We start from the raw sequence: 22,675 nt of genomic DNA, 5'->3' as shown, positions 1-22,675 counted from the left end.
TGAAAAAATCAGTATCAAAGTAATTTAAAACAGCTGTTGTCAGTATCTCTGAAACTATATTAAAGAAAGAATGAAACAATCTTGTTATTTTTGTGTCCAATGTACACTACAACTACAATTGGAAAGATCTGAATGCCTGCTCTTCCTTCTGTAGCTGGGGGATGAACATGAAATAAAGTTTATTAAATAGTTTAAATTAAGCACTGATGCGTCATCTCTGTGATTGACCAAGGTCTTCTTTCTCCAAACTAATAGAACTTCTTTCAATTGTCAGTTCAGCTCTTCATTGCTTTGATTGATTCATTTATTCATTCAATAAGCATGTACTGTACCAAGCACTCCAATGACCTCATGAGGCCCAGGAATAGACAAGTAAACAGGCAACTGCAATAAAGCATTTGTCCTATGACAGTGATATATATGATTGATAGTGAGAGGGTGCATCTAATAAAGCATAGATTCCAATGAGAAAAAAAAAATCATTGATGCACTATAATCTTCAGAATAATCTAAACTTCATGACTTGGACCACTTACATTTCTCCTTAATTCTTCTTTCTTCCTCCTAAGTTTCAGTTGGCCTGCTAAGGAAATAATACTGCATTGTAATTATAGTTCAATTAATAACTAATTTGGGGGGGGGCAAATAACATTTCCATGCCTGAGATTTACCATTTATTTATTTTTTTAAAAGGTGGAGGAGGGAAACAAAAACAGTTCTATTTTCACTGAATTAGTTTTATTTTTACTTATCAATTATCCACTTGTGGCTGTTCCTCAAAGTAAAAATAAAATTTGATGTAGGTAGTATAAATTATTTAAGGGTTCAAAAAGAGGACCTACATAACATGTGCTTGTTATCAGCCTGCTGAGTGGATTCCCTCTAAACTGAAACAATCGCAGTAAGTAGTCTGTCCCTGCATAGCTATTGTTATTTTTGTTACATCTTTATCGTAGTGAAAGAATGGTGATAATGGTTATCACGCCACACATTTTTAGGATCCCCTCCTGCCTTCCTGTCTCATATCAGTGTTGGAAATGGCACCAGTCTTTGGCATGTACTCAAAGGTTCACAATCTCCCTTCTGTTCACATGGGTCAGCTAAACATCTCACCAATCAGACATTAACTCAGTTGCATAGTTTTCTATTCATTTCATACTTCAGTTGGGAGAACAGTCTGGCTTCCTTCACAGCTGACATTTCATAGTACATAAAATCTTGGATAACCTAAATAGAAATTAAAGGAGTACTATGATTACATTATTACTATATAAAGCTATTGGAGGTACAAAAAATTCAGCTTTACCCATAGCCCTATTTATGGGTTGACAGATTTGACAGGGTAAATAAAAAAAGACAGTTTTTAGGGCCAAACAGCTTTCTGATTTCTTGCTGCAGAAGGTATTGTCTCTGAAGCCAATTATGAAGGGACTTGCTATATATAGCAAGTCATGTTTTAGTGCATCCTTATTGCCAGGCAGGCTTTTAATAATAAACTCAAATTAAGCACTTCCAATTTTATATGCTCAACAAATGTCTTAATAGATTTTTATTTTATTGGCATCCAAAATACATACCCTCCTCAGCCAGTATTCAAGTTTAATAATCTTATATATATTTAAAAACTGGTATCTTCAATTCAAATTTGTGAAATAGGTATATATTTTTTCATTACAATTCTATTTCCCTTCTTTAGTATGGCTTAGCAAGAATAGACTAGAATTGTAAACTTCTAAACAACTTGTTTTCACTCATGCTAAGCATTTCTAGAAGTTACCACTGCATTTGCAATAAGTATATGTTATATTTTGCTAATCTGACAAAATGAGTACTATTTTTGCCCATATCTCTCATGAAAGTTGTATAGTTGTATTCCTACTTCAGGAACTCCAAAGAGTCTTTGTCAACTCCATAAACTATTTTGTTCCTTTTCTCCTTTTTGTTACCATTGACTCTAGTACCTTGCTTTGTTTCTTGAACCCATAATTGTGGTCACTTAAGCTTCACACTAATGGGGAAAATTAGTGAATTATTAGTAGATTTAGCTCAGTCTAAATACTTTAAAAAATTGTCACCAATACCAGAGAGGTTTGTTCTGAATTACAGAGTGATTGAAATCGCAACCAAAGGTGTTAGAAGCACATCTCTCCTGCCCAAGTATCTCCACTTTTTCTGCAGTGCTAAACTTGGTTCACAATCTCCTGAGATCTAAAGCAAATGATGTCAAATCCCTTCTAACTTTGTTGTCTATAATACTAACATTTTCATAAAAAAATTTTTTTGTAGCTGTTGATTTGAGAGAGAGAAAGGGATAAAGAGAGAGAAAGGAAGGAAGTGGGGGAAAGAAGGGAAGAAGAAGAGAGAAAGAGAGAGATGCATTAACTTGTCGTTCCACTTAGTTGTTCCATTTAGTTATGTATTCATTAATTGCTTCTCATTTGTGCTCTGACTGGGGATCAAACCCATGACCTTGCAGAGCTGGAATGATTCTTTATCCACTGAGCTACCTGGCAAGGGCCTCTGATGCCCAGGTTTATTTATTCATGGTAGAATATACTGGACTTAATGTTTAAGTCTTGAGCTTAAACATTTAAGTTGGCTTACTATGTGATACTATATATGTCCTAGCTGCTTTCCAGAGTTTCCCACGTTGATGTGTAGGTCTGATTATACAAATAGGTATACCAAAAACTGTCTCCATATTTTCCAACTTTATATATACAGCCAGGGTGCAATTTATAGAGCCTATGGTGAAGGGCTAACAGATATTTGGAATTTACTCTTTTTAACTTTTTCAAGTGAGAGGAGGAGAGATAATGAGACTGACTCCTGCATGCACCCCTAATGAGATCCACCTGGCAACCCCAGTCTGGTGCCAATGCTCGAATCTGAGTTGTTTTTAGCTCCTGAAGCTGATGCTCAGAAGAACGGAGCTATCCTCAGCACCTGGGGCCTACCCTCGAACCATTTGGGCCACTGGCTGTGGGAGGGGAAAAGGGAGAGAAGGGGGAGAGGGGCGGGAGAGAAGCAGATGGTTGCTTCTCCTGTGTGCCATGACTGGGAATCGAACCTGAGACATCCATACATCAGGCCAACAATCTATCCACTGAGCAAACCAGCCAGGGCCAGATATTTGGAATTTGTTAGGTCTTTAGGAGAATCAGAATGTGATATGAATATATGTCATCACAGTAGGGTTGAACATATTAATTCCATCATCTTTCATTTTCCTTGATGCTGAAAGGCATTCATCTCACTTAGCTACATAATAGTTAACTTACTAGCTAGTAACATTATTTATCTATATATCCTTTAAAGACCATACTTCCTCTCTTTGAACTATTCCATAATACCTATTTCTTCTATAGAGTCTGGATATGTGCTATTTCACAAAATTGTCTTGAGATAATATAGCAGGGCTGCATTTAAAAAATTATTAAATTTATTGGGGTGACATTGGTTAATACAATTATATAGGTTTCAGGTGTACAATTCTATAATACACTATCTACACCACTCATCAAGTCTCCTTCCATCACCATTTATCCCCTTTTTACCCTCTCCTATCTTCCCCCATTCCTTTGTTAATCACCATACTATTGTCTGTCTGTGAAGTTATTTTTCCCTCAATCCCTTCACCTTTTTCTTTAATGTTACTAAGAATGGTTATACCTGTTTCTTTTTGATAACAAACATATTTATACTTAACAATTATGTACTACAATTATGTGTATACACATTATATATGCATACATAAGCATACATTGTATACATATACATACACACATATATACATATATATATACATATAAACTATGAATACAACATCTACTTCTATGAAAGCACTTATTAGAGAAGATAGAATTAATATCTTTGTCTCTCCTGTTAGGCTGTGAGCCATGTAAGAACAGAAACTGTCTTATTCATTTTTGCATTCCTAAAAGCCTAGCATTGTACCTGGCAGATACATATGTAAAATTAATTGTTTCAGATTGAATTGAATTCAACTAAACTGAACCAAACTGAAATGAATTAAACCAATTGAATTGAGTGAAGTCAATCCCTTCAGTAAGGGAAACATTGTTAAGGTCTTGAAAAGAGGTAAAGTGAATATAGATGAATCCATTGCCAATTCTGCAGCAGAAACACTATAGCATTTTAAAATTCCATGGAAGAATAATTTAAAGAATTTTTAATCATTTTATTTTTCCCACCTTCCATTTAAAAATTTACCTATCTCATAAGAGGTTTTGCATTACTAGTATTAGCCATTTATACAAGGTAAGTCATGCTGTAGTAGTGATTTACAAATCAAACTTTCAGGGAACTTTTAAGAACTGTAATTACCAGGACCTCTTAATGATCAACTAAATCATAATTTGCTGAAGTTAGTTCCTTGAATTAGGACAAAGCAAAACAAAACACCAAAAGTGATTTGGACACAGCTTTCCCATAAGTGTAAGGCAGAATTTTAGCCTACAAAAAATTATAACTTAATTTGGAAAACAAATATAATTTACAAAATAGCTTTTGATGAGTCTAAAGAATGGTGCAAAAAACATATATTACATGAAAAGAGGAAAGGGTTATATCAAGCTGGTTACAGAAAGGTTTTTGAATACACCAGACTTGAAATAGGTCTTGCTACTTGTGGAGTTTTTAAAAACTTAAAGGGAACAGAAATAACTATTTAATCTCAAGCATATGATAAATTGACAATTTGGCCATAATTTAAATAATTATACTACTTCAGAGGATTCAGACAAATTATGATGATGATCATTAAAACCTCTATTATTGCTCTACACAGTAAAACAAATTAAACAAAACTGATGGGAACAAAGTAATTTAAACATAATCTTGGATTTTTTTTTGAGACTAACAATTGATGAGATTAAGTTAGGCAAAGTCATAAATACTAAATGACTGAAAAATTACATAAAATGGCAGCAATGTTGGAAATTATGAAGAGGAAATAAAGTAAGCATTTTTGCAAGGAAAAAAGAAAGTCAAACCAAGGAAGCTTAGAAAAGCTAGAAAACCATATTTTTTAGAAAGAAGCACCCGGGGAGGAGCAAGAGAAACATGAATGTTACAGATGAAGTTATGGTACACTATGGCAAGAAACACACTGAGCAAAGCTAGTGATTTAAATGGAGGCATTATTTTTATAAATAGTCATATAAATTTCATTTAGAAGACAATTGAGATTACATTTAATATGTAGTGTTCAATGTTAGAAACCCATCTTATTCGTATAATGAGTAGAGAAAGATTGAAGAAAGAAAACTCTTCTTAGAAATGCAGAAATGTATTATGAAATATATTTGTTCTGGCTAAAGAGAGTAATTGTACATATTCTCTAAATATATCTTTAATAATTCCAATACAATTCCTAAGTATCATAATTGAATGTGAAACACACTCTCACCCATTTAGAAGTTTTGCTTTTTAAAAAAATTTCAATTTGCAAAAGCCTTGCTGGTAAGTTTAACCAAACCATTCCAGCCTAATATTGCCCTGTGGCTGTTGGTGTTCATGTATCTTGACTTTTTGTTTAGTGCAGATCCCAGTGAGTTAATGGTAGATCTGGGAACGGAGCTAAAACATTGTTCAATTTTTATATTTTGCCTTCTGTTGAGTTTTATGATTAACTAGAAAATTATATTCTGTTTTTATTTACTGGAAAACTTTGAAGACTATTTCATTGCTTTAGCTAATGCCTGACTATGGTCTATAAAATATGCATTTATGTAAATAGTAGGCTGTTACTGATGTTATTTTTCTTTTAAGAGCCTTGAAAGAAAAGGTTTATGCAGTGTAGCTAACTAAATAAACACATTCTCTTTGCTCTTTAAATCAGATTGATACAATAATATAGTATGGTGTCATTTCTATACCAATAAAAAGCCACCTGTATACTGAATCTTTAGTTCAGCACAGATGATGATAAAATCTTAGAAAGACAAAAGGTAGCTATTCATGTCTAAACAAAAACAGTTCCCAGAAATATGTGTTTAGATAGAACATAAAATATAGAATTAAACAGAAAAGTTTTAAGATCAGTCTAACTTTTTTTATTAAGCATTATGCATAAGAACTTTTAGAGATATAAGCACATTTAAAAAATCTCTACAAATTTGAGCTCTCTTCTATCCCAAATGCTAGCCATTATTGCTGAAACCTCCTTATTGTAGATTCCTAATATTTCAGACACGACTGGGAAGTAGCTGTATTTATTTTGCTCAGTGATTCTCAAATACACTTGAAATCACAGCTCAAGCTAAAATACATTTAGCACAGGATACCTGTTATTCCTTGATTCCTTTCCGAAAACAAACTTCTCAGGAGTCTCTACTATGATGATGGTGCATTTTCTGCACTTCTTGGAATAAATAATGTACAGGAATCATTCAAATGCATATTCAGTGGAAAGCCATCTGGCTCCATGTGAATTTATGAATATTTTAGCTTGCTCAGCTAGTCAAAAGTAAATTCTGGCACTTGGGATTATCATGTAGATTTGTGACAGCATTATGAAAAAATTTGCTCCTATAAATCAATGATTGACATATCTATTAAAGCATAGTTTCTTTCATCATGGATTGAGTCTACTTAAACCATATACAATATTACTTGGTTTGAGAGTCATCATAATTCAACTTGAATTAGAATATGTAATGTTTTATTAAAATAGTTGCAAAAAAAAAAGAAATCTTGGCATTGGGTTGGACTTTATAGGTTTTTGTAGAGGAAACTGATGTGGCACCCAGATATTGTTTCAACAACGGGCTTATTACCTCATCTCCTGGGAGTGTTGTTAGAAAAGAGCTTTCAGTTTTCAGCCCTGTTCACTAATTGCCTCCATCACAGAGAGCTCTTTCCCAACGTGCCCACACCCAATAGTGATTAATACATGGTATAAATTATAGCCACTCAGCTCCAAATCAGGACAGTACTAATGTGCCATTCTAGTATCAGAACTCCTCTGGAGACTGTCATTGGACTGACGTCACAGCCTGATTTCTCCTTTCAGCACAATCCTGATTCACCTTCCTTGCATGACTATTAGTTCCAAGGGTACTCCTTAAGAAATATATTGCACTTTAAACTCCGCCTTAGATTCTGTTTTCCAGGATATAACCTTTGGCCATTATTTACCCCTTGGTCTTAACTCTTATGAAAACAAGAACTTCTTGGAAAAACTCTTGGTAAATGTCTTTCAGTAACTTCCCACAAACACTTCTGGTACTATGAAGCTTTACTGTTTTTAATCTCATAAGGCAACCCACTCTATTACTGGACCAAGTTATTTCTAATATTGCATAAACATTTTCTTTCTTGTAACATCTGGAACCATACAAAACCAACTTCATCATTCTACTGATTTAATCATTAATGAATTAAATGACATTTTGATGAATGCTTACAATTTATGAGAAATATTTTTTTAACATTTTTGAAACTAATATTTTAGTAATTAGAAACATATATTTGAGAGTTGATACCACATTGATGTATGAGAACACATATCTCAAAGAAACGTGCATAAAGAAACCTAAACCCAAAGACCAGTGACCTTCCAATGATTTGAAGTAAAATGATAAATAATAATAATAAGAGAGTGACAAAGGAGTTAGAAAACAAAACAGTAGTATGGGATTTCTTGAAGTTAAATAGAAATTGCATTTCAAAGGAGTGACCCATTGAGACAAATGCTACTGCAAGATAAGAACTAGGAAGAGTACAGGATTTATGAAAATGGAGAGCACTGGGAATCCTGAGTTCAGTGGAGTGCGGGTTGGGGTTTAGGGCTAAAGCCTGATTAAACTGGGTTGTAGAGCAGATGGGAGAAAAGCCTTTGGCGAATGGAAGTGCAGACATTATATGTTGTCCCGCAAGTCACTGATATTTCAGAGACATTTTGAACACTCATGGGCTTAGAATGGAGGTTGAGCTAACGTTGCCTATATCTGAAAGTCAAGCAAAACTCTAGCTGACATCTGAGTAGATATTCTAAATATGAAAAAGGTAAAAAAAAAAAAAAAAGAAGTGTGTGGTCAAGGGACTGAATAAGGACTATACCCAAACAAAATTTCACAGGAAAAGATGTGTAGAAGGTTAGAGAGTAGTATGAATCGTCATTCTAAAAGGCGATCTTCAGGAAAGCGAAATGAGATACAGAGATCAAATTAGTGAAGCAAGGTTGAGATGACCGCAGTATTTCCTTTTCCCTCAATGCTCAATACAGATTAACGCCAATCTGCTAAAATATCTTTCCTTTGCAGTCTCTGCAAATTTGCCTTCATGCACAATTATAAAAATCAGATGATAAGCTGTTATTACTGCACACAAAAAGGTGTTATATAACAGTGAATGGTAGCTCGAATAGGGTTGAGAGAAGTGGACGGATGTTAGTTTTGTTTTACTGTTTAGACTGCACTGACTTGAAGAACTGAATGAAAAGGATGAAGGAAAAGTATGTGAGGCTTCATGAATCATTTCCAGGTTTTTGTCTTGAATACTTTGGTGGGTGACTGGGATGTTTATCTAGGTGAAAAGATCATCAGGATTGATACGGAGAAGATACATGCTGTCTAAATAGAGATGTCTATGGAATTATTTTTCAGTGAGGGGGTGGTATAAAACAGGCAGGTATGCATACAAAGCTAGAATTCAGGGTTGAATATATTAAGATGACTAGTAAAGAAAACTTCAAAACTTGTAAATGAAACAAACTGTATCCTGATAATAAATGTGGCTAAAAGAACTTTTGCTTTTCTTATTTGATTTTATCTTTTGTGAAATCACAGCATATTTGTGATTAGAGATAGATAAATTAGATATTGATGTTAGAGATAGATAAATTGCAGATACCAGAAACAGATAATTTTGGTAACTGTTCCTTTTCTAGAGAATTTACAGCAAATAATTCTTTTGCATTTAAACACCTGTAGTTGTAACAAGTAAACAAGAATTTCTCTAAAACTACACTTTCTAGCTCCCTTTGTATAGGATAGCTTCCACCCACAGCTTTTGATTTGACTGGCTAATGGTTAATTAGAAACTCTATCAACTTTAAGCAATTACAGTGAGTGATGGTATTACTTACTAAATGTCATTAAAAATTGATCCCAGTGATATATAAGCAGTGAATTTTATAAGTTAATTTATGACTTCGTCATTGTGCCTATACATTTAAAATCTGCACTAGGACCACTTGTTAAGATCATAATTATTTCTTTGTGTAGTAAGTTTTCTGGTTTTAGATTTTATTAAAAAATATTTAAAATGTCTCTGAAGAACAGCACATTGGTAAATATAATTAACTTTCTCAAACCCCAAGGCTAAAAGTAATAGGAAAGAAACCAATCACGTAAAACTTCATTTAGTAGTGCAACATTTCTCAATCTGCAAATGAAAAGAATACCTACTACAGTTCTAGAGTTGTGTTTTAAAATTTTTGTTTTGTTGCCTCAAGATGTAAATGGTTTAATTCTTTTTGGGGGCAATGTGATACTCTCTTATAATGAAAACTAACTTGAACCACTGAATATTCTGCAAAGAGAAAAGAATGGTTACTAATGAAGAATAGAAACTTTTTAAAAATCACATTACTTAGCCAGTGTTGGTTGCAGCAAGATTTTAAGAGCCTTTAAGGTGGCTGGAGTTTGAAAAAGCTGATCTGTATAACACACCATAGAACAGTGACCAAAGAATGTAGACATTTGAGTTTTGTTTCAGTGATGCATTGAAACACAACTGAAGGAATATAATTCTGGTACAGAGAGCTGGGAAATGACAGCAGATGGATTGCACCAGTCTTGCAGCAATCAGATATAAATTGCTCTGTTTGAATGGCTGAATTTTATACTTTAGAAGGCTACTGAAGCCAGACTATTTCTCCAACCAGTCCAGAAAGAAACATTAAATCTATTAGTGTCAGTCATTTACTTGCATGCATAATAATGCCCTTGGGATGAACATCTTTAAACACAAATGTCAATAATTAAAGTGCCTTGCAGGTGGATAATTCACAGGTATCCTTCCCCTTCATCCCTTGCAAATGTCAATGCAATAGGGAATCAGCACCTTATCTTATTCCTCCATTCCAGTTTTTAACCTGACCCCAAACTGTGTCCTACCAGGGGTCGGGAACCTATGGCTCACGAGCCAGATGTGGCTCTTTTGATGGCTGCATCTGGTTCACAGACAAATATTTAATTTAAAAAAAATGTTAAAAATATAAAACATTCTCATGTATTACAATCCATTCATTTCCTACCGCTCATGTTCCTGGTTGCGGGTGGCTGGAGCCAATCACAGCTGTCCTCCAGGACAACACCAGATTTTTATTGGATAATGCATAACGTACATGGGTTGTTGTATGGCTCTCATGGAATTACATTTTAAAATATGTGGCATTCATGGCTCTCTCAGCCAAAAAGGTTCCCGACCACTGGCAAGTTTGAATGATGTGGCAAATTGGTTGTGGCTCATGTAACCAGCTCTGTCAGGGACAGGATCTGGTCCTTTCCCACCAGAAACTGGTGCAATTTGTCTCTCATAATACATTAAAAAAAAAACTAACCAGAAATTTCTGTGAATACAGAAGCTTAAAAAATACTTGTATGCTATACAAAGCTTAGTACATTAATATTGGAGGAAGGAGGATGTGTGATAACCTCTGACAAAGTTCAATACAAGAAATATTAATACAATTTTGTTAAGTATAAACAATAAAAGTGATTCCTCAACCTCTATAGAAATTGTCTTTGTCAAAACAAAATTTTAGAGGTACAAAATATTAAATTAAGCAAGTAATGGTTATTTTAATTATTTCTCCTGTACTAAATAAAGTTTAAAACCTACCTTTCAAGTATATTTAAAGTTCTTCCTTTAATACTTCTTAACATAGATGAAGACTATTTCAATAGCTGAAGAAAAAAAAGAACATCTAAGTCTTTTAAGAAAATTTTGAGCAAAACATATTTTGTCTTTTTCTTTCCTTCTTAATTCTGCCAGACTACCTACACAAAGGTGCCCAAATTCTAGGCCTCTAAGTTGCACAAGTCCAGAAGACATCATGGTGCATGTGAATGGCCACCTTACACTTTTTAGTACACCAGTTATCAGCTGTATATACATACATATTGCAGGAGGCAAAGTTTTGACTTTGGCTCTCCCAATGCTGAATTTGGTCATCTTTATGTAACAAAGGGAGTGTTGCTTAGCCTCAGATGAATAAAGCACCACAGGTTCTGGAATTTCTGGATAGATACCATTAATATTTTGGGACTCTCAGCATATCACCTGGATTTTTGAAGTTTTATTTCAATTTATTATATACATTGATACACATACTTGGTATCTGTTTTGCTTAGTTTGGGAATAAATGTTTTAAGGTAGAAAATTAATTTCAAATGATAGATTTTTCCCCTCATGCCTCTCTTGGTCATTGTTATTAACTTATCAATATGATTATATAATATAGTTACACATAGCAAGCCATCCTTTACAAACCTTGAGAGTATATGATTTAAGGACTATAATTCAATAAAATAAAATAATAATCTCAGAAAATGTTCAATTTATTACCTATGCATGCTTTGGATTATCACTGCACTGAGTTAGGTACCTTTTTGGTGATACATAGATGGTGCTACCTACCACACAATGCATATCAGTGCAAGAGGCACTGACAAATTCATGGGAACAGGTAACATTTCAAAACAACTAGAATCCATACATTGTGCAGAATTATGTTTAAAATGATGAGACCAATTTGTCAGAAATCTCCCACTGAGTAAAAAACACATTCTTCCAGAAACATGATTAAATAGAGACAAAAATGAAACTGAATTTTGTCACATAGCATAAAAAAATTTGCAGAACAGGTATCTGGCATTCACAGCTTAAAGGAAAATCCAGCCAGTGATGTGGTAGGAGGCAGTTAGAAAATGCAGCTTTACCAATATGTTTGATAGCACAGAAAATATACTGGGTGGAAACATGGATATCAGTAACTCTCAAGTTTTAGAGTGTTTCAGAAAAGTTTGATTCTGCATGAAAACTTTAGAACAGATTGATTGACTATATTTCAATATTGCATCTTGTTCCTTTACCTGCATATGCAAGCAGGTGAAATAATAAAAATTTTGAAGTACATTTAAAAGAGATTTCCAATCAATAAATTAAAAACTGTACTGTTCTGATGTACAGAGGTTGCCAGTTTGATCCCTGGTCAGGACACCTACAGAAACAGATCGATGTTTCTGTCACTGTCTCTCTCTCCTTTCCTCCGTTTCTGAGATCAATAAATTCTTAAAAGTTAAAAAAAACTTCAAGTAACAAAGAAAGCATTGTGTTAAATTTATTGCTAGTGTTTTCTCTTTTCCTGTGGAACATAAAATAATTGTGATTCTTAATAACTGATGGCTCTTTAGATTGTATGGTGAATTATAATGATGGAGTTAGACTATACTGTGAAATACACTACGAACATTTAATAAGTGATAAACACGTAATATCCTGTGAAAGCTGTTCAAGTAAATCAGTAAATGCTAAATGAGGGCAACCACATAGCTTTATTTTGTCCTGAGGAAGGACTCTGAAAAAAGAGAAAAACAAAAGAAACAAGACATAAATATCATAACTGAGAGTTATAGACAAGTCACTTCCGGCTTGCCAAATAGTTATTTTCATTTTGACATTTAATACATAAATAAAAGTGGCACAGACCAGTTCTTACTTCATTTTACTCATATAAAAACACAAAACTCTTATAAATCTTTTTCTCTAATTATTATTAGATTTTGATAGGAAGACATTCCACATACATGCTTATATCAAAATAGAAACACATAACATGGAATTCCAGCCAATTTTTATTTTCTTGAAGCTGTTTATCATCTGTGTATTTTCTGTCTTTCTCTTCTTCTGGCTCCTTCCTGCTGTCTACCTTTTGGCTATTTGTTGCTTCTCAGCATCATTACCAGTGCATGAACAGAAAATAAGAAATGGAAAGGAAAATCAGTCCATCTGGTAATTTAACAGTTCTATTAAGTTAATTAATAAGATGAAAGTAATGTCCAAAATAAACTTATTATTAATGAATCTCAATTATCCCTACCATCTCCCATATAGATTCTTGAATTTTGTATGTATGCATGCTTTTCTATGGATGAAAATTTAGGAAACACTTTTAAGATATACAAACACATGTTTAAGTTTATAAGGATAAAATAACATATATATATATATCATTTTTGTTTCATTTTGATAAGATCAATAGATGAGACAGATTTTTATCATCAATTTCAGAGCTATGCATTATTTATCATTTATGATAATCACAATACTTTAAGGATTAATTTAATCTAAATTTGTCAACTATGAATCTGTTCCTGAAAATGTATTTCTAGTTTTCCTACAGTGCTTTGAAGACCATTCTTATTAATTAATCAGAATAGACTTACTACAATTGAGGAGAGAACTGCCAATAAACACTTAGAACTTTATTGAAACTAAAGCGCAAATGATGGAGAATTTTTCTAAAGTTATGTTTAGAAAATTAGCTTTAAAACTACTACAGTATTATGTGAACAACACAATGATCCATAAATCCACCTTAACTCAAAAATTAAAAGTGATAAACATCCAAAAATCCCTTACCTGAATTTACAACCTTGAAATATTCTCTTTAATAAGGGCTTATCTGTAGTTTTCTTATTAACGTTATGTTACAGCAATTACGTTAATATAATTTTCATTAAATGATTTCCATACAATAAAGATAAATGTCTATAGAAAACTCCTGTATTTGCGATCTTGCTCAAACAAGAAAAGCAAAGTATACAATAATTAAGAGGTCTCTAACTCAGACTGTTTTCTATTCAAAGTAATTTCTAGAAAAATTTGCTCTCTATAGGTTATCATGTCTTCTACATCTTTGTAGATAAGCATTTCTTCAATGGACAATAGCTTATAGTTGTTCAGGTTGAATGCTGATTTGTTTTGCACAGCATTTAACATCTTTATGGATGTTGTAACTGAATCACTCAAAGAAGAACAAACGGGAAAAATACGAGCACTCCATAAACTCAAACATGACTTGTTTCCAGAGAAGAGTTCCTCTGTAACTTTCAGATTCCAAATATCTAAGCATGACAGGAAACAGACTCCAAAAAACTGAAGTGACTTTATATCTGACAATGTTTTAACATTCTTTTTCAAGTTGTCTTGCACTCCAAATGTCATAGTTGAATACTTTAAGTGTCCATTCATCTTCACGCTTAAGGAACACATAAAAGAATATGCAGGCAGGACAGCTGTTGTTATGATAGAAGAACCACTAATAATGCAGTTTTTGCCAACTGAAACATCAGGCCCCAATCTGGAATATTCCACAACTGAGCCAGGTGACACAGAACATCTTGAATCCAATATACTTTGAATTACACAGGATGTGTAACCAGAGCATTCTGGTATTGCTGGAGAGATGCTAAAAGCAATGGACTGTAAGCCAAGTTCTGACTTCAAACTGCTCTCTGAAGTAAAGTGAAACAAATATTCTTCAGTTGTTCCAATGTGGTAAAATTTGGAGTTATAAAGAACAACAACATTTAGTGATGTCCCTTTAAGAAGATGAAATATTTTCTGCCTCATGTCTACCAACTCTGACTCTTCTTTAGTGACATTTGATATGTTTCTGGTATACTCCACAGTTGCTCCAGGTCCCAAAGCCTGCAGAAAGTCTCCATAGGCATCTATTTCACAGTTCAATGTGCCTATTTTTTCATAGAAAGAAAGTAACTTTTTTGCTGACTTATGATCCATATAAAATAGGCTGTCTGTGTAAACATGTTCAGGTTCTAATTTAAGAGATGGAGTATCACCCCTAGAGAGGTCCTGTTGAGAAAAATGTCCAGGTCTACACACAGCATCAAACTGACGCATTTCTTTTATGCTGGGCTTATGAAGGAAACGATGGCAACACCTGTATTCAAAGTCTCTGTATTCTAAACAATCGGAAGGTTCTAAGACAAATACTCCATGTGTGGTACCTACAGTCAAACTAGAAGGATGAGCTAAAGCAGTAAATCCAGGCTTGTCAAATTTGATAAACTCAGATTCTCCTATACTATAAAGTTCAATATCATCTGCACAAGTCACCAGGATCCCAGGATTCATATGTGAGGGGAAATCAATGTACATGGCTAGTTTTAATTCTAACATCTGATAAATGGGGTTACCAAATGGTAAAGCAGTAAAAATTTTCCCCAGAGCACTTGCATTTGGAAGGCGTTGACTGTAGCCACCTATAAAATTAAACAAAATAACTGTTTTAAAATGTTTATATGATTATTACATTATTTTAAAAACCTAGAGGCATCAGTAGCAACTCAACATTTCTCTACAAATACTTTATATAACACATTACTATAACTCGGTCAAGAATAATAAATTCCAAAATACAAGTTCAAAGAGAAATTCTCCTGTAGCCTTAGGACGTACTGTAGTTTTAAAGAGTTAACATTAGAAAAGAATTCTCGCCCTGGCCGGTTGGCACAGTGGTAGAGCGTCGGCCTGGCGTGCAGAAGTCCCAGGTTCAATTCCCGGCCAGGGCACACAGGAGAGGCGCCCATAGGCTTCTCCACCCCTCCCCCTCTCCTTCCTCTCTGTCTCTCTCTTCCCCTCCTGCAGCCGAGGCTCCATTGGAGCAAAAGATGGCCCGGGTGCTGGGGATGGCTCCTTGGCCTCTGCCCCAGGCGCTAAGAGTGGCTCTGGTCACGACAGAGCAACGCCCCTAATGGGCATAGCAGCGTCCCCTGGTGGGCATGCCGGGTGGATCCCGGTCGGGCGCATGCGGGAGTCGTCTGACTGCCTCCCCGTTTCCAGCTTCAGAAAAATACAAAAAAAAATAAATTAAAAAAAAAAAATAAATAAATTAGAAAAGAATTCTCATATACTTTATAGAGTATGTCAATTGTCTTTAACCCACTGTATAGCTAGTAAAATGGCCCATGAGCTAAAGCATGACCTCATATCTACATTTTAAACAATACATTTCAACCATATTTAAAGTCCTAAAATAAGAATATATTCTACATGGAAAAAAGTCACAAAAAACTAACATACTAACTCCAACATTATGTATTCAACAATCATTATCAAATAAAGGTGCATTATTGTAAAAACATTTTAAAATTTACACTTGTTTTAATATAAATAAGCTTTCCCTCTAAGATGAGTCTTACGACTTTTCATTTCATTGAAAAGTATGTTCTCTTACATAAATCAAATAGCTTACATTATTTTTATGTTAAGTAAGTGTACAGTGAGAAGCAAGCATTACATAGTAGAAAGAGTCAGACAAAATCAGGTTCAAACTCAGGTTCACTACTTTTTAGCTGTTTACCTTTGGATTCACTACAAATCAGCAAACGTAGAAAAATATTTGCTGTTTTATGAGATCTATTATAAGTAGGTTCATTGTTCAACAACATGAGAGTGAATACTTACTTTCTACTTTCTCCTTTTCCAAAGGCTGGCCAATTGTAAAGTTTAGCATGATAAGAATTAGATATTTCTAACTATGTATTTCCTGGTTTCTAATTTAACTTTTACTACATTGGTTATAATAATACTTGTTTTGGAATAAAACCATAAACTTGAATTTTTTTTTACTTTTTTAGTCAGCCTTAGAATCAGAACTGGGATCCTTTACTTGATACCATCTTTACAAAAAAAAATCACTATTGTGAATACGAATCGCAAAAAACGCAAAGTGCCTTGGAAGTCAGTCACAGTGCCAGTCCATGACAAAGTTTCCATCAGCCCCAATTTACAAAGAAAAATAACTGAAGTTTTCATATAACCAAAATTTTTACAGAACTAAATTTATTTAATTAAAAAAATCTTATCCTTTGTTCCGAGATTCTTTCCTATTTTTCTGCTTTAAAATACACTTTTATTTCTAATTTTCCCTCATACATTTTCATGTCAACTCCGTTCTGTTACCACCTTTTTTGTTCTTTTAACTCATTTAAGGTTTGTACACTTTGGCCGCCAATAATCAAATAAAAATGTTTGATATGAGGTGTTAGCAATAGTATGGTAATCACAGTGTTAAACCAGCCTCACCCCTACAGCAAGAATCCTTTCTAAAGCATTATTTAGAAATGTTTACATATTGATGAGTTCTGTCTTTGGAAAATATTTTTGTATATTCATACTAAAAACAATACTCATAAATAGTTAATGCAGGTGACCTACAATTTTAAAGAAAAACATTGTGAAAAACATTATGTAACTTACAAACTAAAAGTGTCAAGAAAAGCATAAAATATTTGTTATCTCAAAGCAGAATAACTTTAAAAACAAACAATAAATTTAAAAAAAGGAAAGTATTTGCAAGACAGGAGGAGGTACCTAAGGTATCAAAGGTAAAATACTGAAAAGAAACTGTAAATTAGTCAAGAATAACTTTACCAGAATGAATTAATAGAATGGTAAAAGAATTCCATTTATCTCCATAGAGCTTTTCCAAACATCGAAGGGCACATAATGTTGATCCTCCATTTCCTTAAAAATAAAGTTAAAAAGCAGAATTTATTTCATAGAAACCTGCTAAAAATTTGTAATGATGGTAAATTTGGGTGTTATAACTTTGAGTACATGGCTTATTGGCCATAATTAACTAGGTAGAGAGTAAAAATATGGGCAAATGAATCAATTTAAGTAAACATTTCACAGCAATTAAATAAATAAACCAACTATTACTAATAAAAACCAGACATCAGCCTCAGTAATAAATGATGAACTAATTTCCAGAAAATATTAAAATAAAAAGAATAAATGATAAAGTAGTCCATCTTCTTCACTAGAATAAACTGTAAGTGCTACAGAAGCCACCTGGAGTTACAAATTGCAAAACCCATTAAATAATTCTCTCATATGACATAACCAAATATGCAAGTTAAATTTGCTTTTAAAAAAATTTTTAGAATCTGATTTCCTAAAAATATCTTAAATATAATTATCACTTACTAGTTACCTTGAGCAAGTTAACTTCCTGTGCCTCAGAGCCTCATCTATACAATGAGAATCATATAGTACTGACTCTGATTACATAGTTATGAAGGTTATACATTGGTTAATTAGAACAATGCAGTGTCAGATAGAAACACCCTATCTCTGGTATCAAGAAGCTTCAGCTTCGGTATTACATGGAAAATAGCCTCCACAAAGATAGCATGTAGGTTTTTTTTTTAATTTTTATTCAGTGAGAGGAGGGAAGGCTATGACAGATTCCCACATGTACTCAACCAGGATCCACCTGGCAAGCCCACCAGGGGGCAATGCTCGGCCCAGCTGATGCATTGCTCTATTGCTCAGCAACAGAGCTCTTCCTAGCACCTGAGGCAGAGGCCATGGAACCATCCTCAGCGCCCCAGGCCAACTCACTCCAATTGAGCCATGGCTGCAGGAGGTGGAGAGAGAGAGAGAGAGAAAAAAGCAAGAGGGGAAGGGGTGGAGAAGCAGACAGGTGCTTCTCCTATGTGCCCTGACCAAGAATCAAACCTGGGACATCCACATGCCAGGCCAATGCTCTACCACTGAGCCAACTGGCCAGGACAGCATAGAGTTTTTTTGCAATGAAAAGTCAAAAGGCTAACTTTTCTTAAATTTAACTTTTAAAGTATATGACACTTAAGCCATTGTGCTCTTTTTCATTCCTCATTGTGGTCCCAAGAAGTCAAGTAGTATACTTCTTCTTGATTTGCTTTCCTCACCTAAGTTTCTGAAGAAGACGTAAGTTTCTGAAGAAAATGCAAGTTTGGAAGGAGCAACTGATGAAAAATTATTCACTATCTGAGTATATTTTATTAAAACTAATACAATTCTCTTTTAAATAACGTAACAGTCTGCAAGTTTTTCATTGTAAGTCAAATGTATAAAAAAGCTATTACGCTTTTTATAATTTTTAAAAAATAGTGAATTCCCATAAAATTTTTAAAATGTGTAAAAATTATGGTGGAAAGATATGCAGGTTATAAACTGCATGCCATAGGAAAACTATTCTTCAATCATTTTTCTGCTCAGAACCTATAATAATATAAATCTAACCATAACTGTGTACCAATTTTGGTTCCAGCAGGATCTACAAAAACATGATATTGAACTCCAAGGGGTAACTCCTTTTTCTTCAGCTTTTCTGACAGCTGTTGCTTATAAGCAAGTTCCTGTTTTTCATCAGCTGCTGTTATTGCAACAATGTCCCAGAACTCTCCAGCTGCCACAGGTTTGCCTATGTGAAAAAACAAAGAAGGAAATAATAAATACTATCAGAATTCTCTGTTACAGGTTTACTTATCTAGAATGGGGGGGGGGGGGGTAATATTCTTATCTTCCGCTTTTGAGAATTAGTGGCCAATTAGTGGCCATTAGAACTATAAAATAGTTCTAATGAGGATTATTTACAAATTATGTTTTTTCTCTTTTAGGTTACTTTCTTCTTTTATGGTCTACAGACCCATTTATTTAGATATTCTGAAACTTGTAATGTTTCTCTATTAAGACAAATACTTCTGATTTGCTAAAGATTATCTCAATTCTTATATAAGAGGGGACAAAGAAACAAATGAATAGCCAGCTTTTAAAATCAAATTTCATATATTAGGACTATTTTAGTTTGTTGGCTAAGAAAGACTCAACCCAAGGATTCACTGCTACAATGTTGCTGTTTATACATGAGGTAGTTTATTTTTCATTACCTTAAGATGAGCCATGCAATTTTACAAAGGCTATTATTGGACTATGACATAAAATTCTGGGTAACAGAAAAGTTCTCAACCCTCAGATGGACTCACTGATAAAGTCAGCCTGAACTTTCAGTAGACAGTTGGAGGCTCTTTTTTATTGGTAAACAAGATGAAAATGGTTTTTACTAGTTAACAAACAGAACTTTTCAGCTAGAATGTAACAGTCCTATACATTTTACTCTCATCCTAGTATGATTTCTTGTATTCTTAAAGCAGTAATTTCATCAAAAATAAAACTAATTTTATTAGTTATATAAGAAATGACAAGTGCCATAGCCTTTTTTAAAATAAAAACATTTTGGCCCTGGCCAGTTGACTCAGCAGTAGAGTATCCTCATGGCATGTGGCTGTCCCAGGTTCAATTCCTGGTCAGGGCATACAGAAGCGCCCATGTGCTTCTCCACTCCACTGCCCCTTCGCTATCTCTCTCCCCCACTCCTGTTGCCATGGCTCAATTGGAGGGAGTTGGCCCCGGGTGCTGAGGAAGGCTCCATGATGGCCTCCACCTCAGGCACTAAGAGGAGCTCAGTTGCTGAGCAATGGAGTAACTCCCCAGATGGGCAGAGCACTGCCCTGTAGGGGGTTTGCTGGGTAGTACCCCATAAGGGCACATGGGGGACTCTGGCTGCCTCTCCTCCTCTCACTTAATAAAAATAACCCCTCTTTTCATTTTTAATCCATAATTCCTTCAGTTTTTGTTTTTTAAAAATTGGTAAAGTAGGAAGGGAGGTTGGGAGAAGGCTAAAATCACATTTGTAAGTGTCAAACCAAAAAGCCCATCAATAGATGACTGGATAAAGAAGATGTGGCACATATACACTATGGAATACTACTCAGCCATAAGAAATGATGACATCGGAACATTTACAGCAAAATGGTGGGATCTTGATAACATGATACGAAGCGAAATAAGTAAATCAGAAAAAAACAGGAACTGTATTATTCCATACGTAGGTGGGACATAATAGTGAAACTAAGAGACATTGATAAGAGTGTGGTGGTTATGGGGGGGAGGGGGGAATGGGAGAGGGATAGGGGGTGGGGAGGGGCACAAAGAAAACAAGATAGAAGGTGACAGAGGACAATCTGACTTTGGGTGGTGGGTATGCAACATAATTGAACGACAAGATAACCTGGACTTGTTATCTTTGAATATATGTATCCTGATTTATTGATGTCACCCCATTAAAAAAATAAAATTATTAAAAAAATAAAAAAATAAAAAAAAACATTATGCTTTAGATCTTTCAAATTTAAAATAACTTTTGTTAATGAGATAACCAAATGCATAATTTAAGATTTACAGCTTCACTAGTCAGGTTAACAACTTCCTTCTCTTTTCTCCTCCTTTATTATAGATATAAAATATTAATATATGCAATGTATTTTACTAGGAATAAAGTTAAAGAAGCTAAGCTAAAGTAAAGAAAGGGTAGTGACAGAAAAGAATAAAAAATTCAAGGTGCATTAGCAATGCCGGGGTCAGTGCCCAGGGCCCACTGGTGAGAAAACCAGACGGAAGTGATAAGCCAGCAAATTCCCGGCACGTAAGGGGCCCTCCCTCTCCACTGATGGGGAGAGCTGGGGTTCCTTCTTCGGTACCTCTCAGCTTTGAAAACCTCTGCAACTTCCGCTGGGTGGCTTCTCGCAGAGATAAACCTGGAGGAACACTTGCAGCGGCCATACCCTCCACCCTTTCCGCGGTCTGTTTTCGACTTCCAGGTATGCCGCTGCACAGCTCAGCCTAGCACGCATGCGCCCTGAAATATAACCCGTCCCTCGGCCGGGTTTCTCTTCTGTCCCTCCCCTTACGCGCGTCTCTCACGTAGCCACGCCCCCCAAGTGCTTCGGCCTGCCCAGGGAAAACCGTGATGGGGTGATCCTGGAGTCTTGCCCCTGTTTCCTTAGCAACGGTTTCCAGAGCAGATGGCAACCTAGCGGTTTGTCAGACTGTGCCGGGTCTGGCCACTTGTTTTCAACTTAGGACCTAACATCCCGGGTGACCCGGTGAGTGGGACAGGATGAGGGACAAAATTGCTACAACTGACCCGCCATGGAGAAGGCACAACTACAACCTAGCTTCCAGCTTTGTCTGGAAAGGCGATTTATCTTTTCTTACTCCTTTGTTTCAGCCAGGAGTAGTTCTCATGAACCTCTTGACAGTTAATTCCTCCTCTGGTCGTCATCTGAAGCCTTCTGCCCCAACCCCAGATCCAGATACACAGCCTGAACATTTAAAATCTGTATTCTTTTCAGGAGCCTTATTTGTGGCTTCTTTTCCGTTCTTTGCAAGTTCCTCTCAGTTTTGAGTTCATAGGCTTTTGGAAGTTGTAATTTATTCTGCAACCAGGCCCTTAATTTGTGCTATTCTGCAACCTGGCCCTTAATATTTGGTTAATTCTCTGGTATCCTTTTCTAGATGCAGATTAAGCAAGAACTTGCAGTTACATTCCTGGGAATAAATCAGCCTAATTATTAGATATACTTTTGGTAGTTTAGCTTTATTAGTATTTCTCTGGTAAAACAGTAAGTTTATAATGGGTTTTATAGATAAATTTCTTCATCTTTACACATAAAGAAAGCTATAAATTAGAGACAATGGTAATTTAATAAAAGTCTCACAATAAGTAGAGGAGAGAAGATTTTAGGCAGGTATTTCAATTCCTAATGCGGAAATCATTCCATCACACAATGCAGTTTGATTTATTTTAGAAGCATGTCTTCATTAAAGTCTTTATCAGGAACAGTCATTCAAGGTCCTACAAGCTCTTGCCATGAACTTAGCTTTTTTCTTCTAAAAACTTGACCCTGCTCTGGCCGGTTGGCTCAGTGGTAGAGCGTCGGCCTGG

At 34.9% G+C, this 22,675-nt stretch overlaps 1 protein-coding gene across 2 annotated transcripts; it reads right to left on the bottom strand.

Annotated features, from left to right (window-relative positions):
• Window positions 1-12,577: 12,577 nt before the first annotated feature.
• Window positions 12,578-21,579, bottom strand: FPGT (fucose-1-phosphate guanylyltransferase). 2 transcript variants are annotated; one of them, XM_066376577.1, is made up of 4 exons: window positions 21,429-21,579; window positions 19,145-19,312; window positions 17,494-17,586; window positions 12,578-15,320 (listed from the first exon to the last, which is right to left on the bottom strand). In XM_066376577.1, the coding sequence occupies exons 1-4, from the start codon at window positions 21,508-21,510 to the stop codon at window positions 13,864-13,866; spliced, it is 1,800 nt and encodes a 599-aa protein (XP_066232674.1). In that variant the 5' UTR covers window positions 21,511-21,579; the 3' UTR covers window positions 12,578-13,863. The 2 variants fall into 2 exon arrangements, with proteins under 2 accessions (XP_066232674.1, XP_066232675.1); XM_066376578.1 differs by lacking the exon at window positions 17,494-17,586.
• Between the last annotated feature and the right edge of the window lie 1,096 nt (window positions 21,580-22,675).

This window comes from Saccopteryx leptura, chromosome 3 (assembly GCF_036850995.1).
Source record: "Saccopteryx leptura isolate mSacLep1 chromosome 3, mSacLep1_pri_phased_curated, whole genome shotgun sequence".
Lineage (NCBI taxonomy): Eukaryota > Metazoa > Chordata > Mammalia > Chiroptera > Emballonuridae > Saccopteryx > Saccopteryx leptura.
Note: the sequence above shows the minus strand (reverse complement) of the source record. Positions and strands in the feature narration are given on the sequence as shown.

Excerpts from the sequence above, each read along its gene's own strand:
- FPGT (XM_066376577.1), bottom strand. The coding sequence starts at position 21,510 with ATGGCCGCTGCAAGTGTTCCTCCAGGTTTATCTCTGCGAGAAGCCACC. Across the intron at positions 19,313-21,428 it reads GAGGTTTTCAAAGCTGAGAG|GCAAACCTGTGGCAGCTGGA; the intron begins GTACCGAAGAAG and ends TTTTTCACATAG. Across the intron at positions 17,587-19,144 it reads TCCTGCTGGAACCAAAATTG|GAAATGGAGGATCAACATTA; the intron begins GTACACAGTTAT and ends TTTATTTTTAAG.